Source organism: Ambystoma mexicanum, chromosome 1p (genome assembly GCF_040938575.1).
Source record: "Ambystoma mexicanum isolate Mex_15411 chromosome 1p, UKY_AmexF1_1, whole genome shotgun sequence".
Lineage (NCBI taxonomy): Eukaryota > Metazoa > Chordata > Amphibia > Caudata > Ambystomatidae > Ambystoma > Ambystoma mexicanum.
The window spans coordinates 1380536083-1380552154 of NC_090921.1; the positions used below are offsets into that span (position 1 = coordinate 1380536083).

The window sequence follows — 16072 nt, forward strand, 5'->3', positions numbered from 1 at the left end:
CGCAGAGGAGGAGGCTGAGGACGACTGCGGCTTGGAGTATATTGATACCGCAGCGATCACCGAGGAGTGTGGCTGAAGGTGGGCCGATAGCAAGAGTGTATCCCCCTCCATCTGCCTGTACTTGGCGTCCAGGTGTTGATTGACCGGCTGGACCGAGTGGGGCTTGAGCCAACTTTTCTTGGCCAAGGAGACTACATCGGTTTGCAGTGGAATCCACGTTTTGCCAGAGGGGCATCGCGTGAGGACTTCAGCCAGAACCCCCTCTGCTGGCTGTTAAACCTCGGGTTAGGGTAGGCCCAGGTACTCCGCCAGCCCTGCAAGACGTTCGTGGAAGGCCGTGGCTGAGGATGGCGTGTCCCGATCCTTATCTGTATCCTGTGGATCAGGAGGATCCTGTGGAGGTGGAGGAGTAGCTGGAGCCAGAGGCTGGGGTACAGTGACCGCGGCCGGAGGCTGAGGAGGAGACGGAGGCTGGTACGCACCCGCATGAGGACAGCGGCTGAGCCGGGGCGGGGGCGGAGGCGCTTGTGCTGCTGCTAGCATCGTAGGGAGGACCTTCCTGATGGCGTCCTTGATGATAACCCCCATCCGAGGTGACTGCATGAGCCCGAGGAACCTCTCGAAGAACCCCTCTTCACTGGCCGGAGAGGTGTTAGGGGGTACGGACGGGGTAGCCGGGAGAAGCTGGAGACACTGCATACCGTGCCAGTATGGACGCAGTGGGAAGCTGCCATGAGCATAAGAAGTATAGGCTGTAGGCCACGTACCTGGTTGTGGCCACTCCCACCTTGACACTCGTTCTTCGCCGAACTCCTGGAAGGGCGTCGGACGGGTGCCTCTGTCTGGCGCAACGGCCATCTTGGCGCGCTGCCTGCCACATGCCTGCGACGTGTTGCTTGGCTCGCTGGGCCCAGCCTACTCCAAGACTCTTGCGTGTCTAGACCCGGTAGGTGTGACACCCTAGACCCGGGGGTCGGTAGAGCTGCGTTTAAGCACCACCTCTGACGTATTGACGGTACTAGGGCATAGCCCCTCGGCCATATTGCTGGTACAAGGGCAGAGCCCCTCGGATGATAATCCGGTACAAGAACCTTCCGGTCCCTCAACACTGCCACCGGGAGGATCCAAGGATCCCTCGGCCCGAAGGCCGGTTACTTCAGCAGCCTCGGTGCACGTGCTGGTAAAAGGACCTGAACGGTCCCTCCCATGCGGGAGAGTCCTTGGGACAGAGAGTCCTTGGGAAGGAGCCTCCTTTGCGGGGTACGATGGAAAATAGCGGCCCTACCTTGGGCCTCGCTTGGTGTTTCACGAAGTTGTTGAGGTCCTCTGTAGGTGACTTCTGGAAGAGGTCCCTTCCACCGGGCTAGTCTGTTCTTCAGCGATTTTGATGACAGTGAGCCACACGCTGTACAAGCTTGTCCACCGTGGTCTGGGTCAAGGCAACCTAGGCAGAGGGCGTGGGGGTCTGAAGTTGAGAAGAGCCTGTTGCAGGATGGAGACCTGCTGAACTCTGTGGAAGTCGGCATGCGCCGGGGTGGAGCCTGACGCCTGAGGACCGAGTACCTGAATGACAAAAAAAGATAAAGAGAAGAAGTATCCGCGTGTGGAATTACATGGCTGAAGCCAAACCCAGGAGCGCTGGTGAATTCGGCCTGTTCCCGTCAATGCGGAAAAGGGAACTGAGGTGTGGCACTGGAGAGCAGAGTCAGGGCAGTGCATGCTCCCTGCGCCACACCCCAGCGCGCCTCTAAATGTAAAGGGGAAGAAGGTTTTTTCTGGTGAAAAAGGTTCCATCTCGCGTCCCTTGGAAGGGATGCCCATGCAGTATGGAGGAAAGGGGACGGAACATAAGAGTACCAGGAGTAGAGTGGCAGGAGACCAGAGCAGAGGGAAGGAGAAAGGTAGTAAAACTTGTGGTGGAGTGAAGGTAGGCATAACATTATGGACTGGGAAGGAGGAAGTAAGACCAGGAGTGGATTGGAAGGTGGCTACATTAACGAAAGAAAAGGAGGTGGTTGTACTAGAGGGGAAGAAGCCTGTAAGAATAAGAGATAAGAATGTGACTGCAGCACCAGTCAAAGGTGATAGTAAGGAGGCAGTAAAGGACCAGCAGGAAGAGGAGGCAGGAAAGAGAGAGGAGATAGAAGAACAGGCCAGGGGTTGACAAGGAGTGGAAGATAAAAACGAAAGCAATGGAGGAAAGAGATCACAACTTTATCTCGGTTGTGCTTAGAAAGGCGTAGTGCCAGAATTAAGTTAGTCAGCCATAGGTACGAGGATACGGCGAGCTGGGTCAGGCGCTAGGCAGGTCTAATTCGTGGTAGGAAGTTCAAGTGGTGGTCAGTGCGCCTAGTGATAGTTTAGAGAGGGGGTGGAGTACAACGTCAGGAAGGAAGGTTAGTATGGATGGGTCCTTTTGCCCATCTCCTCCTGGCTATCCCCAACGCCATCTGTAAGAGAACCCAGAGGGTCTGCAGGACTTTGAGGACTGGCTTAGTCTTGAATTACGGGACCACAGAAAGCCTGCACCTAACCTAGGCTCAAAGAAACAGAAGAAGATTGAGGACATCTTGAAGAAAGGAGTGGGATAACTCCTCCAGAACTTTGGGACACCAAGCGTTGGGACTTGAAAGCCTAAACACTCACACCAAGAATAGGAAAGAACGTATAAGAGACCTTAAGGAAGAAGGCTATTGTCTGCTTTATTTTTGGGGGGAAATCATGTTCATAGTTAAATTAGTTAAGTTAGCCCATCCCTGTATACAGTCCCTAGTAAACACATTAAACTTTGAGCACCTGGTCTTGGTGTACTTCTCGATCCCAAATGCCCATCCTGTGATAATGTTCATGGTGCTCTCAATGTGCCCCAAAGCCATTCCACAGATGGGAGCATGCACCTGCTTCCTGACCCTCTTAATGAAATCTCAGTCCCTTGCAGTGCCTCATCTTCAATAGCTTTGTTTGCCATGTGGATTGCGTGACCTACAAGGCATGTAGTGCTACGTGTCATTTGGAAAATATACGGCAGCAACTAAATCATTCTTTACATGCACTCAATTCCACCTCTGCCGTATATAAGACACAAGGCTGGAGATGTTGGTGCTACCTCAGATTGACATGTATGACTCGGCATACAGAAATATTTGTAAACGATACCATGCTTTTGTGATTTGGCACGCTTCAGGTGGAATGAGGATGGGGACCACTAGGTGAGGATTAAGCAGTGGCTCATGGATTAAGCAGTGGATCATGGATTAAGCAGTGGATCATGGATTTTAACATACAAAAGGTTTATTCGACAGCCTGCGCTTTGGCAATAGAAGCCTGTATCTGCAACCACTGGCCTGATGTTGTGAGGCTGAAGTGAAGGATAAGCAGATATTGATGCAAAAAATATGCACTCCCAACTGGAGATGGAACTGGCCCGCATTTCATTCATATGCCCCACCAGTGCACACCTAAATAAATATTACTGCATTCTAGTCATGGACGCTTGTGTTGGCGCACCATAATGGGAAATGAAACTGTCCAGGGCAGAGCCAGGGTGACAAACATGTCCATAGCTGAGGGCCTTAGTGGCATCAGAGAGCACCTTTATATTCTTGGGATGCTACTGCTTGCTGTTGTGGAACTAGTATTCCGTTACAATTGGGCACATGCACTGAAAAGTCCGGCAGGTTACCACCGGACTCGTATTACCATTCCGCCTCCATGATTGCCGGAATCACCGGGGCATTACAATCCCGGTGACCTGGTAATTCCGGAGGCGGAATTCTGTGAATCCCCATTCCCATGGAGAATGGGGAAGTGGAAACACTGGCACCATGCCGCCTGCAGGACTCTTAATCAGCCGGTCCGGAAAGAACGGTGGTGGCGGATTTACCACCACCGTTCTTTCCGGACCGGCTGACTCGTAATGAGGCCCATTATCTGCTAGTACCTTGTGTTCATGTAATCTTACATTTTTGCGTGTTCAAACAAAAATGCACATTTTCATAATTCTCGTAACTTTTTTGAACAGATCTGCCAATCTGAACATAACGTGTTTTGTTTCCAAGTACCAAATGAGGTGACTAGTGGTAGATTATAAGTGGCTTTAGAGGGAAATGAAATAGTGGGCCTAGTGTAAAGAGAGCGTTTAAACCTTAATTATTCTTGAACTTTCAAACGCTGTCCCCTACATGGACAGCGCAATCACAAATACCAATAACTAATATACAGTTGTGAGCACAAACTTATAAAAGAGATACAAGTCGATTAGAAGTGGCTTCACAGGCAATTTAAAAAGTAGGCCGAGCACAGAAAGTGCGTGCACCTTAACTATGCTTTGAAGTGGTCTAACCTTCATGCTTAGCGCAAGAACAAACACCAATAAATAAAAATGCAGTTTCACGTGCGCAGACACAAACTGACAATTGGGAAAGAAGGGTTACGCCTTCGGATCCAAACCTACTCAATAAAAGTCAATTTGGTTGCTTTATGTGCCATGGAAAAATGACCGAATGCATTCGACTTTAAATGTAGCGTTTGCCCTTGTATCAGACAATCTGATGCAATCCACCGTGAAGTGAGTACATCAAGCCATATATTGTGTCGGTAGCAAAATGCACCCTCAGCTCATATTTCATTGGGGAAAGGTAATTTAAGAATAAAATATAAATGTAAGCATTTTACTCTGCTGTGGGAGCGCGACAGTGACATAGGTAGCCTGGGCAATTGCACAGTTTTTTGTTTTCGTGTTTATAAAATAACCCCCTTCGGTAAAGGCGAGACGGCGCTGCAGTTTGCGAGACATTAATCCTGGCAGGGTGACAGGTTGCTATTAGCCTGTTCATAAAGCAAACGCGGCACATTATTAGAGAATGATGTACTGGTCTATATGGCCTCTTTTCAGCCCTGCTTTGTATGTCCTAATGAGAGGATGGTTAAAGTTGGAAAGGCGAAACCCATCAGAAGACAAATTACTGAAGATGACGTTGCCAGGAAAAATGGGGACCAAAATTGCAGCCTACAACTCTTCACTTCCACAATAGGCTACCACAAACTGCTGCTGTTTCCATTTCCACATTAAGCTACTGTCGCCAGCTCCGAATATGTGCAGTGCTTCGCAGAACAGGAAGAGAGTATTCTAGTGATCAGTAGAGTTTGGCCCTAGGAACTCGAATGTATAGAACTGGGAGGTTCACAGCTATCTCTACTGGGCCGGAACGGCTACAGTTCACTCTAATCTGTGACAATGAAGTTATGATTGTAACTCAATCGTTTCCAGGCACACGTCAGCACCCAGAGGAGGCCGTCATATGAGCTAGAGATTTGAGGTCTGCTTGAATTTCTTGATGGCTTTCCTGTAGTAAAAGGGGTTGGCGCCATTTAATCTGTAAAGACTGTTGGTTTGAGATGCCACTGGAAGCTGGGGTGGAACAAGGACCAGAGCAAAGGGGATTCCAAGCAAGGCAAGTTTATTCCAGATCTTGCAGCTAGTCCATGAATGCTTCACAGAATAAAGTTGACCTGGTCCCTCTTCCAGCTGTACTCGATGAGACATCCAGCAGTATTTTGTATCCACTAGAGCAGATAAAACCAACATCATGGTGTTCCAGGTTCCAGTGAATGACATAGCCGAGGATGGCACCGAGTATTGTGTCCACAACCTGTGTTCGTCAGCTAGGTAGCACTATGCACTATTTTAACTGGAAAATTGCAAGTTTCACGGCTAGGTCATGTAGACACCCAGTCTTTTCTTTTGGCTATTTATTGAGTGTGAACTTAGCTTTAAGTAGCATTGGAGTGATGTACATCTGTAAGGGGACTTTTTGAAGCATCCTTCATGGAGGATACCTGGCGTCTGAAGAAGTCGTGGCCCTTTTCATTATCAGTAGCGGCTTGTCCATAATGGCCAGAACCCTCGCCCATTATGGAGGAGCTGAGTCAGCCCGGTGTAAACACTGAGCGCTGCCTCTCCCAGCTGCTTTCTGCAGCTGAGGGGGCACTCCTGGGCTGGCTTAAACGGTCAAAGGGAAACACGGTTTCTGTCTGACCATTTTGTTCCCACACCGTGCACGTCCAATTGACTATGCAAGGCAGGGGGGATTTTGCGTCCCCATCCTTGCATCGCCCATTGGGGATGCCAGCTGGGGGACTGCAATTCTGAATGTGCATGGGGGGGGGATCACCAGAGCCTCCCTGCATATTCAGAGAGTCGGGCGCTGACTTTTCACCACTCTGGCTCCGGTATCAATGTGCAGGAAGCGCTAGTGTCTTCCTTCCCTCTGGTACCTGTGTGTGTGGCGCAGCAGCCAGAGGACTTCCATGTTCCCTGCCAGAAGGCTGCCATGCAGAGAGGAACAGAGGCGAGACCAGGGTTATAGGTCAGAATCTGTTTGTTGTATGAATGTATGTGTAGGTGTGACGGAATGATGCATGGGTGGGTTATGGGTGTGCTTATGACAGAGTGTATGGTGTAGGGGTGTGCAAGTGAAAGCTGTGTGAACGAGCGAGTGACTCTTTAGTGAATATGTGTGGTTGTGTGTGTGTGTGTGCCGGGCTGGGCCGCTGACAATGGTGGGCCAGGGGACGGCAAAATCAAAGATGCCCAGTAAAAAATAATGCTGTGACGGTTCCCCCTCTCCCCAACCCTTACAGATTCAAGTCTAGTTATCGAAGTCGTGGGCCCAATATCATCTTGCATAAGCCCCATCGCCGGGAGACACATACGGTGGTGACAGACGCCTTATAAATTGTGATTTACGGTTGCAGCTGCTATGCCATGAAATATGCCACACAGGAGCATCAATCGGCCAAGACTGCGATTCATTGTTAGGGAGCATGCAGCCTGCCTGCCGTCCCGTCTCCAGGTGCACGCCGTTATGCAGGTGCTGCACTTTTGCTGACTGCTTCTGCTCTGTCCCACTTACCCAGCAGTTTTGCGATGATGTAAAGTGCCTGTCCCCATAGGAAAAGCTTCCCATCACGCCCACAGTTGCTTGGAAATCGCTTCTGGCTATCAGGATTTTTCTTTTCGGATTCGACAAAGTCAGCAGGCACATAATAATATTTGGGTACCACTGGACAACCTGCAATGACGACAGAATTAACACATTACATTAGCTGAAAAGGGACTGATTTAGTAACATCATTTATTTCAAAATATTAAACATTTATACGATATAATTATATGGAAATGGAAGTCCGTTTCTGGGTGCTCTCACCTCCATTCCTGGTAGGCAACAAAGAAGTTTAATAAAATAAACATCACCAGCACATATCGACGTGGATGTGGTTAAGCTGACCTCGCCTTGGCCCACAAGATGAAACCTCGGGTCTGGTAGTGGGTTACCAGACATTTGGTCGAAAAAAAAAGGTTGACAGGACAAATGGTCGACACCATTTGGTCGAAAGCCAAATGGTCTAAGTTTTTGTTTTTGTGATTTTTCACTTTTTTTTTGGGGTGGGGGGGGGGCAAATCCTCTTTTTTTTCTAAAAAAACCTTTTTTTCCCTTAACGAAAACCTAAAAAATATATATATAAATAAAAAAGAAATTCGACCATTTGGCTTTCGACCAAATGGTGTCGACCATTTGTCCTGTCAACCTTTTTCTTTCGACCAAATGACTGGACACCGGTTAGATATGACCACCTTTGACTGTCAATCAACAATATTTACTGGGAACAGCCCCAGTTCTCTTTTGCGGGGCAATAGGCCACAAATCCAGCGCACAGAATCCCGAGGCCCCATAATGGAAGGTGGCCGGACAGGCCATCATTTCCTTTCACAAGGGCTTCTATAGGTTGGTGCCATCATGCTGCTGTAAATAGCACTACGCAGTGACAGTAAAGTGCTATGCCAGAGATGAAGAACCAAATAAGAACATGAATGGATATTATTGTAAACAAATGTTTGTAAGCAACATGCTTCCGAATGTCATTTTTGTACCGAAACGTTTATCCTTAATGGGTTACAGTAGGTAAATGTCACAATGAGGGCTACATTGAATTCAAGTGATTGCATAGTCCTCCCCACTGCAAAGCAATCAGAAGCACGGTGCTTGGGAGTCACAACAAAGCACCACTTGAGCGTCAGAGTTGCGCAAACACATCATAACATTATACACAGAGGAGAATAGCACATTAAAGTTCAGAGAATTCCTTGCAATGCAACTCGTTTTAGGGATCATCTATAACAAAAAGTCATTGAATGCATTGGTGCGAATATAGAAAAGAGGGGCGCCTGTATCATAAAATAGTCCCTTACCCACCACTAATCATTACATGGCAGAAAAAAGCACTGACATAATAAAACGGTTTGCCATTCGTATAGTGAAAAGGCTTTAGCCTTCATTAGGAGCTAGCCGGCGCGGAATGAACATGCTGGGATTACCGTATACCCGTACATTTCCACACCAGCCAACTACAAGTTCGCTGGTGAGGTGCCTGAATTACCTCCGGCTAAGAGCACCTTACCAGCAAAAATTCCCAGGTATTACCATTGCTGGTAATACCTGCGAAGTCACCCATGGAGTCCAATGGGACTCCATGGAATAGGGATTTACCACCGTCACCGGCTCTCCTAATCCGGCGGTAAAATCGCCGGATTGACTGCCGGTAACGGTATTACAATTTACAGCCAGGATACCGGCAATGTTGTCATGAGGGCCTTTGTGTTGCTAGTCCCCCAAACGCCAAAATGGGGGAGCAGTGGAACGATAGAGACAGGGTTGGTATGGGCAACTATCCGATGTGCCTCCCAGAGGCTGGGTGAGGTGGAAACCTGCAGGCCAACTATGCCACAATAGGCCGAGTATTTCCTCCTCAGAGGTCATTTGGGGAAATATTAATCCTCTAAACTGCATGTCCCAATAAAACAGAGCACTGACACTAAACTGAGGATTTGGGCGGCCTGATAAATATGTTCAATAATTAACAAATCTGTGAACCCCTAAATTTGAAAATATATTTGAGTGTAAACTGAGCGTGAGCAGAGGAAAGAGGGGCTGTTTGCGACGCATTCTAGTGGTCCAATTGCACTGCCGGAAATACGGGGTTTCCAACGTTTGGCGCTCGAAATGTTTTGAGACTCCAAGACCCATCATCCCTAGCAGCAAGCATAATGCATAGTAGGGGGATCATGGGAGTTTTAGTCCAAAATATCTGTAAAATCGATGTTTGCAGACCGCTGACCAAGAGGATGCAGAACCGCACAGCCTCACTTTTGGCATTCCGATTTTCCAAGAAGGCGTGGACACACTAGCTCAGCTTTCAACCCTCACATTAGCCACGATCGGACAAATCGGGTACTTACTCAATCCAAGGGAGATGCTAATAATAGTGTAAAGAGAGGGATTAAGCAATGATCAGGGAATAACCAGTCAGATCTGACATTTTAAAATGAAATGAGAAACAATCGGAGGGCACAACTCTCTTGAGTAATTATAAAAAGGGCTGTGGAAATTCAGAAAGGGAGAGACTCCTTGAGAAAGTCGGAGTATCTGCTCATGCGCTCTTGCTGAAAGGGCTCAAAATGGAAAAAGGGCCCCACAAGGAGTTAAGGCTGGAAGGAGACAGAAAGCTTCTGGGGAAAACTTGAAGAGTTAAGACTGGAAGCAATTCACACTTTGGAGGCCGTGGAAGAAAAAGTTAACCAGGTTGTTGGCACGGCTTCAGAGAATTGAACAGCCAAGAACCTGAGGCTTCTACCAGCGATCACAGGGTAAATGAGAGCAGGACAGACCCATGGCAGAGGTTTTAATAATATTGTCTGCCCGACAAGAACATTAATGCCAGGAGGAGAACCATCCATTACATGAGTTGAAAACTACCAGCTGAGAAAACTGAACCAAACAAAGCTCCACAAAGGACCTGTTGAAAACCTGCGCAGAACAAGGTCCTGGATTTGAGGAAACTGAACCCAACCAAGAACACCTAAGCAGAGCCCAGTTGAGAAACACAAGCAGCATTCTGGTCCGGGAAGGACCAGCAGAAACCCTGAACAGAACCAAAACCCAGGAGGGACCAGTTGAGTAATTTTACTGAATCAAGGACCAGGGTTGAAATGGGGAAGGTCCTGACCGGAACAAAGGTCCAGGAGTGACCGTTTATTAAACCTAAGGGGAGGCCTTTGGATACTACAGGGCAAAACCAAGACGAAACCAGTTGAGAACCTAAAAGCAAGTTCAGGCAGAGGTCTTGAAACGGTATAGAGAAAAAAGACATTTTGGCTTCAAGAGATTAACCCGAGGAACTCTTTTCTTGGTGTTATCAAAAAAGGAGCGGTCTTGTAAGAATAGGTTTGTGAACTTTTGCGTTGGGGCGAATCTTGGAACATTTTCAGTTATTATACTAGGGTAGCCTGGAGGTTATGCTTATTAAGAATAGCAATTTGAACGTGTTTTGGTCATCCGTTTGAAAGACTTCCCTTTATAGAATAGGATGTTTTAGGAGGAGGGAAATCCTTATACGAATAGAAATGACTGAGTGGTTCAACTGCAGGCAAAAACACCTCTTCTTATGTTGTTCCAATCGGTGCATAGTTTACTTGCCCAGAGTCATAATGTTCTTAGTTTTTCCCATAGGACCTCTATGTGTTTTACCAACTTGCACCCTTTACAATCACTTGTGAATCACTGCATTGCAATGTAACATATCTCACTGCTTGGCCTTACACAGTTCTCAGCACATTGTTGTACAATGTCAAAATCTATCACCAGCAGGTGCTCACCTATTCCTGTTGCCATTGCCTAATCACTAGGACCAAAGGTGATCCAGTTGTTACTTCTGTTTCCATCTACAGGGGACTGCCCCTCTATGCTATTTATCCATCATGTGTTGAGGGGTACTGGACAGTTGTCATTCTGCTTGGAAATCCTCACCTGGGTCAAATTAGTGGTCCATCAATTCTGTTTTTCCTTATGTGGAATGCATACGTTTCTCTTTTCTCTGCAGAATATTTAAATTCACATACATTTACTAAATCACTTGCATTGCAAAAGAAGTACTAAAACATACCTACATTAAATACATTGCAGGGTATTGACCTCGTATGGAGGAGCCATGTACCAACCCCATTTGGCGGCTTTTGCCATCAGATGTAATGCCACACAAACCATTTGCCCTGTATAACTTACCATATGCCGACATTTGCCTACATACTCAAACCATTCACCAGCTATTGCCATCATATTTCAGTGTACTGCTGTTACTTGCCAATTATTGGCATCATATGCCTGTGTGCGCAGGCCTTTTGTGTTTTCTGCCATCGTATCTTCAAGAACGTCATTTGCCATCATACACCCAGGCACTGGCAAAATGTGCAGAGTATTGCCATCGTATGGCCAGGCAGGGGTAACATTTGCCTGGGAGGAGAGGAGGTAGGGCTGGAAGAGATTCTTCTTCTTGAGCATCTGTCTGACATTGCAGACTAGTGTGAAAGGATAACCGGGTCCATGCTGAGTCGCCTAGCTAGTCCTGCCCAACCTCCCTTCAAAGACGGGAGGCTACAGATCCGAGTGGGTAGGGGAACAAAAGACACTTTGCGCCCCTCACTTTCCTTTACCCTCCAGCAGAAGAAGCATTGACAGGATTTGCCCCAGCCTCAAAGGTTTTATAGATGTACCACAGCATTCAAGGATTTCAGGTTTCCCTTATAGGCAGCCACTGCTTGCGAGAAAAGGTGGTCCAGCGACTAAGGTGGCAAACTATGGTCTCAAGTGACACTGGCTCTATCCCTCTTTACCCACTTGCACCATCTGCCAACCGTGGTAAAAATCAGTGGAACCGTTTACAACGTGGATCTTATGATAAATATAAACTTCATTATAAACCTTGAGGATTGATTGAGCTCCGACATAATTGTTGCTGCTTCCGATTATAAAAATGTGCTTCAGGTCAAAAATATTGACTGTATAAATGAGATTTTAATGTCTGAATTGTCACGACATAGATTTTCCTTGAAATAATTAAGTACACGTTTGTATGGTATTCAAAGATTCAAGCAACGTAATGCACTAGCAGAATTATTACATTGTAGCAATGAGGTAACCGAATCCTGTCAGAACCAGCGCTTCCTCATGTACTCCATGGAGAAATACAATGCTGCTTATAGAACATGTCCTGCCCGGTGCATTTACTTGAAGCAGCACATTGCTGCATGCTGGCACTAAAATCCAAGTAACATATATAAATGCAGGCATCCATTCGCAAGGACGAATGGAAAACAACTCAGAATCTCAACCATTTACCAGGACCAAGGGCAACCGCATCAGAATCTCCACTGGTGAAGGAGTCCTTAGCTAGTCAAAGGGAGACAATCTTAGACGCTTGGAGATCAGCGTGCCATATGATTCTATTGAAGTTAGGCGCATCTGAGGTCATGTTGCTATCCAACCCAATTAGAGCAAAAAACAAGCTATGGCGGAAGGACTGGGAAGAAACAACGGAACAGTTTAAGGTCTACTGCAACTTTATGGTTGATTGTAGATCTTACAATAGCCTCCCAAAATATCTGAGGTTGTTTCCTTGAAGTCAGTATAGACTGCAGCTTCTAACGTTCTGTATGAATCTATATCCGACTAAAGAGATCTTAATGGCAAGGAAACAATGTAAGGGAATGGATGTATATTGTAGGTACTGCAACAACGAAGGCTAGAGGGAAACTCTGTGTCATCCATTCTCTTGTCCTGGGTTGACAGAAAGAAGAACACTACACGTAGGCAAGATCTTTGAAACGTACAGCCTTGATTGGTGGTCTGTGTTTATTTCTGGCGAGTGTGTGAAAATGGTCATAGCCTTGATTACATTTTTTGAAGATATATTTAAGGAGTGGGAGCAGCGGGATGGTACAATGAAGGTCATGGGTAGTTAGAGGTAAACAAGGGATTGTGGCTTTGTTAAATTAGAACAGAGGAAAAGTCTCCTTAAGATACAAGGGGCATTATAAAAAGGAGTTAGTGAGATTTGATAAATTTTACATGAAATAAATATAGTTGTATTCATGATTTTATGTTGATATTATTGATAGTTTGTTTTAAGGCTATGATAAGACATTTAACAATGTTTTAAATAATGTATTACATTTCTACACATTCTGTTTTTATATTTTGTATATGTGGAATCGTTTTTTCTTTTTCTTTCTGTTCTGTACTTTTAAAAATTATAAGTGGTGAAAGGTTTATGCTTAAGTCAAACACTGGCAATAAAAACAAGATAAAATACAGCAGATTCTGCACGATTTACAAAAATGAAGGGTAAATAGTAAATAATCTCCACTATTCATCAGGACGAACGGTAAACGTTGGAGAATCTCCACTAGTTTTCGGGACAAGGTTAAACAGTGCAGACTCTACTATTTACTGGGTTCCAGGGTAAACATTTCAGCATCGCCACTTTTTACCAGAGTGAATGGGGAAACGGTGCAGAACTGACACTACTTACCAGTTCCAAGGCTAAATAGTGCAGAACTTACACTATTTATTAGGGTGAAGGGTAAATGGGGCAGAAGTACCACAATTTAAAAGGCCAAAGGATAAATAGTGCATCGTTTCTATTGTTCAGAACAACGCTATGGAAGGACCTCTAGGAGGATCTTGGAGATGAGCAAGTCAGCAGTGGCATTGCCCTAGTACAGTGTACCAGGATCCAGGGGAAATAGTGCAGAATCTAAACTACTCACACTTCCTATACAAATGCCCAGGGTACACTGCTTCTCAGAAGTGTTCACCACCCAGGATGGGATAGAGGTTCCTCCTTTAGGTGCAGGTTAAATGGGCCACATGGAAAGGCAGAAAGGGATGGGCACATGACCCCGTTTCGGACGAAATGCTCGTAAATAAAAAGCGGAATGCGCCTTTATTGCACATTGAGCTTGGTAACAATAATCGTTGAACATAATGCCGAACAGGGGGGCCGGGGCTGTGGGGGTGTCCCTGCTCCCCTAGTTCGGCGCTGTGGGGGTGTACCCCACATACACTAAATGTATAGCGGGGGACAAATGAAGACATTCTGAAAAGCTCAAATAACAAAAAGCGAGCAAGCGGCTCGGCTATTTTGTAACTCGAGCTTTTCGGAATACGATCTTTCAAGGTCGATCCGACAGGAAACAGGTCCATCAGGCATGTGTGTCTGACTCTGCCCCACCGCTTGTGGGTCCTTCACAGATACTGGCCTGTTGGGAAGCATAGCATTTTCTTTACAGGCTAGTAGACCCCTACTTTTCTGCGGATGTGGACTGATGATTCATTTAGTTGCAGTGACCTCCGGTGACCTGGACTTTAATCCGGACTCGGACGAATCACCATGTGCATTCATGGCCAAGCCCCCTTGACATTCTGTGCCAAAATCGGGAGAGATTAATAACTGGCTAACTGCCAGATTAGGAGTATAAAGGATAAACTCTAATTAATAACACCAAACATGAGAATATAAGAACAAGAGCAGTTTCATTTTTCCTTGTGGTGTGAATTTGCTTTATAATTATAGAGCATCATCTTTAAGTAAACTGGATTCCAATTGAAACATTCTGGTTCGGTATACTGACTCCATACATATTTTGCATTTCTATTGATTTCTCATATAATGCTTAAACAATCGGAATAATTACGTGTGAGGTACTAATTAAAGCATACAATGCCTCCGATCATTTGAAGATTCACGAATCACTGACAACACACAATTGTAATTGACCCCGAGGAATTGGTTCGCACTTACAGAGGGACACGGCTGGCACTATTCCTTCTAAACATGCGATTCAATTAAGTGGCTTTTATAGGTGTTAGGCAGAAACCTGTGCAGTTCCCTTAGGGACCACTGCAAAAGATTTAAGACTACAGGTGTTTGGCAGTAAACCCACTTGGTAGCAGTCTGTACCACCCAGATTTACCTGGTAGCTGTGGCTGAGCAGTCAGACTTCCCTCAAGAAGAGTTAGGCAGTATGCAAAGTATACACAATAGGCACTCAGACACAATAGCACAAGCAAACACTGACCAGAGCTTTGGTATCAAAGTATATAATTATTTATTTAAAAACACACTGTTTGAAACACTCCAGCACTCTTATTGTAAAACACTCTAAACACAGTGGAGGTCATTACAACCCCGGCGTTAAGGGTTAATGACGGCGTTAACCCTTAACGCCGGATTCCCACTTTAACGCCTGCTTTTGGCAGGCGTTAAAGTCCATGGCGCTAACCCGCCATGGTGCTAATTTCCACCGCCGTAATTTACGGCGGCGTAATTAGCGCCTTCCCCACTCCCATTATGCCCTATGGGGCAAAAATGGGAATGGGGAAGGGAAAATGGGAAATGGGGATTTACCGCCCCACTCACCTTGGAATGGGGCGGTAAATCCGCCATCCACCATGGTGTAAACGTAGTTTACACCATGGTGGTAAAGTTGGTGCACTTAGCACCAAGGTTGTAATGACCGCCTGTTACTATTATAATATATACAACCCTTATTCCTTATCAGATAAGTCTTAGTAAACACCACTTATTTTCATACAGAGGTGAGCGCTTAACTAGATGGCACTCCAATAAGTTTGTGAAAAAGGGAGGGAAAAAGACAGAATATGGAAAGGTACACCACTCTAAGATTTAGGAACACTGTTAGCAAGGCAGAAGAGCAAAAGTCACTGGTGAGCCAAAGTCCAAAGGCTGGGCCCACTCTTAGAGAGAGCAGAGCACAAATGCGCCCAAGATCACACAGTTACACTAGGCTTAGAAAGTCTTGCAGAGAGTTCAAAAAGAGTTTAGAGAGGCTCAGAAACGTTTAGCCAGGGTGTCCCAGGCTAACCCAGGTTCGGAAGCCGGGGGCTAAATCTACCCCGTACAGTCGGTGGCAAGGGAAGCCAGGCGGGACATGGTACCTTAAGTGGGAAGGATCCTCCAGCGGTGGCAGTTGTTCCTGGCAGTGGGTGCAAGTTGCGTCGTCGTCCAGGGGAAGAGAAGATCTCGACTTGGAGGAAGGATGAAGGTCGTTGCACTACCAGGGAAGAAACCAGCCGCAGAGTTTTCCGGATAAAGGTAGTACCTTTTAATTCGCGGTCGTGGTAAAACATGGTATCCCGGTTGCCGGGGTGCTTAG

At 46.3% G+C, this 16072-nt stretch overlaps 1 protein-coding gene across 7 annotated transcripts in view; it reads right to left on the reverse strand.

Annotated features, from left to right (window-relative positions):
- The window catches only part of PHKB (phosphorylase kinase regulatory subunit beta), a 2092963-nt gene that overhangs the window by 792594 nt on the left and 1284297 nt on the right, over positions 1 to 16072 (reverse strand). For all 7 annotated transcript variants that reach the window (XM_069607056.1, XM_069607058.1, XM_069607055.1 and 4 more), the window contains one exon: positions 6915 to 7073. In XM_069607056.1, coding sequence (XP_069463157.1) covers positions 6915 to 7073 — 159 coding nt within the window. The remainder of the gene's footprint in view (positions 1 to 6914; positions 7074 to 16072) is intronic.